Consider the following 1,994-nt stretch of genomic DNA (forward strand, 5'->3'; position numbering starts at 1 on the left):
ATATATATATGCATATAGATGTATGCTTATACATGTATGTGTATATATTATACAAATATATATATTCATACAAAAATGAATGTATTTAAATGTACAAATATATTTATTTACATGGAAATCTACTTCCGAATTCAAAAAGACCAATACTTGAAGTACATTTTATTCTGCTTTGTGCAGATTTAAAATCTATAAACCATCCACTGATTTATGAAAGAACCAGGTAATCACATATACAGTATACACATGCCTATAAACAGTAAATTTATTCAGATTTTTTTTTTTTTTTTTTTTTTTTTTTATCACGATGCAATATATATATGAAGATCTGTTTCCTGGTTCATACACTTTTACATAAAACTACATATGTGGTTAATCTGGCATGAAAAAGCTACCGAAGGTCGAAATCAAGTGTGGGGCGTGGCTCGACATATCGCTCTATATAACGCGTACTTGACTGTCTTCACATACAGTTCTCTGCAGTATCCACTATGAAGGTTTTGGTAAGGAATCCTTTTCGTTCTTTAACGGAAGTATTAGGATAGTGACATAAAGGTAGCCTTTGTGAATGGAAAGGTTAACTTGTTTAGATAATCTTAAATCTGTACCTCTATCTGTAGATCGCTGTATTGTTGGTTGCCTCCGTAGCAGCAGAGCAAAAGCGCGAGGCTGAGCCTTCTTATGGTCATGGCGTCGGCTTTCCCCTTCCCCATGGCGTTGTTAGTGGTCGGCAGTATGGCGTCGGGTATGGGCACGCAGCCATAGCTCATCACCCATATGGCGGTCGCTCCTTTGTACACAGCTTCAGCCACAACCTCCACAAGCGAGAAGCTGAACCTGGTTACAGCCATCCAGCATATAATTATGGATACGGTCAATCCTATGGATACGCACCAGCCATAGCTCACCATCCATATGGCGGTCGTTCTTTTGTCCACAGCTTCAACCATAATCTTCACAAACGAGAAGCTGAACCTGGTTTCGGCCTACCAGCATATGGTTATGGACATGGTGGAAGGATCGGCTATGGTATTGGTCATTCCTATGGATACGGTCCAGCCGTAGCTTACCACCCATACGGCGGTCTCTCTTTCACTCGATCCTACAACCACGTGCTCCACAAGCGTGACGCTGATCCAAGCTTTGGTCACACAGGATCGGTCTACGGCTACACCAGCTCCGTCAGCCATCCAGGATACGGCTATTCGTACCAGCAGAGCCATGGATTTGTACCCACACATTACGCTTTATACTAGTTTCATTACTCATGAAAAGGTGTAGCATGTTGTAAAGTTTAATAAGATACATAAGAGTCGATACACTTTTTGTTTACATTTATTTGCATGAGATATTCAAAATCTGTCGAGAATTGCGAGCCCGTGTGTGTGTGCAAATGAACTTGTTCACACGCCAAGCACACATACGCGCATACACATAGAGTGAACCATGAAGACACTAGTCAGTGTATTCTCCGAGTTATAATTCATGTATAAAGATGATAAATAAATAGCTATATAAATATCAAATACAGAAATTAACAACCCAGTAGCGAACCCATAAGAAAATGGCTTTAACGCTGAAACAAATGAACGAAAACTTGAAAAAATATTAGATAAAAATAAAATCTTAATGCATATGGACCTGCTCGTGTTCACTTATTAGTGTAAGAAAACCGATTAATATGTTATATCCTACGTAATATTGAGAACAATACTAAGACAGTTTTATTGAGTCCAAGGAATCTAAATGGAAGCAAGAATGCCTAAATACATATGCATTCTATCCCCGTACAAACTGTTTAAAAGAAATCAAATCAATAATATTCCTCTGTTAGCTTCAACTATGCTGACTTTACAGCATATGCAGAAGTAATGTCGGAGCCATTCTCATGAAGTCATTGAAGACTGGTCATCTCTTACTTTTTATTTTATGAAGATTGAACGAGACTCTTCAATACCCTGTCTCAGTCATACCAGCCTCTGCGCATCCGTGTATTT

General features: G+C 38.7%; 1 protein-coding gene across 1 annotated transcript; it reads left to right on the forward strand.

The window, feature by feature from the left end:
- Nucleotides 1–487: 487 nt before the first annotated feature.
- LOC125029250 (shematrin-like protein 1) lies at nt 488–1,523 on the forward strand. The gene is made up of 2 exons (XM_047619143.1): nt 488–500; nt 618–1,523. Exons 1-2 carry the CDS (start codon nt 489–491, stop codon nt 1,251–1,253), a joined length of 648 nt encoding a protein of 215 aa, XP_047475099.1. The 5' UTR covers nt 488; the 3' UTR covers nt 1,254–1,523.
- Nucleotides 1,524–1,994: the final 471 nt, after the last annotated feature.

Source organism: Penaeus chinensis, chromosome 9 (genome assembly GCF_019202785.1).
Source record: "Penaeus chinensis breed Huanghai No. 1 chromosome 9, ASM1920278v2, whole genome shotgun sequence".
Classification (NCBI taxonomy): domain Eukaryota; kingdom Metazoa; phylum Arthropoda; class Malacostraca; order Decapoda; family Penaeidae; genus Penaeus; species Penaeus chinensis.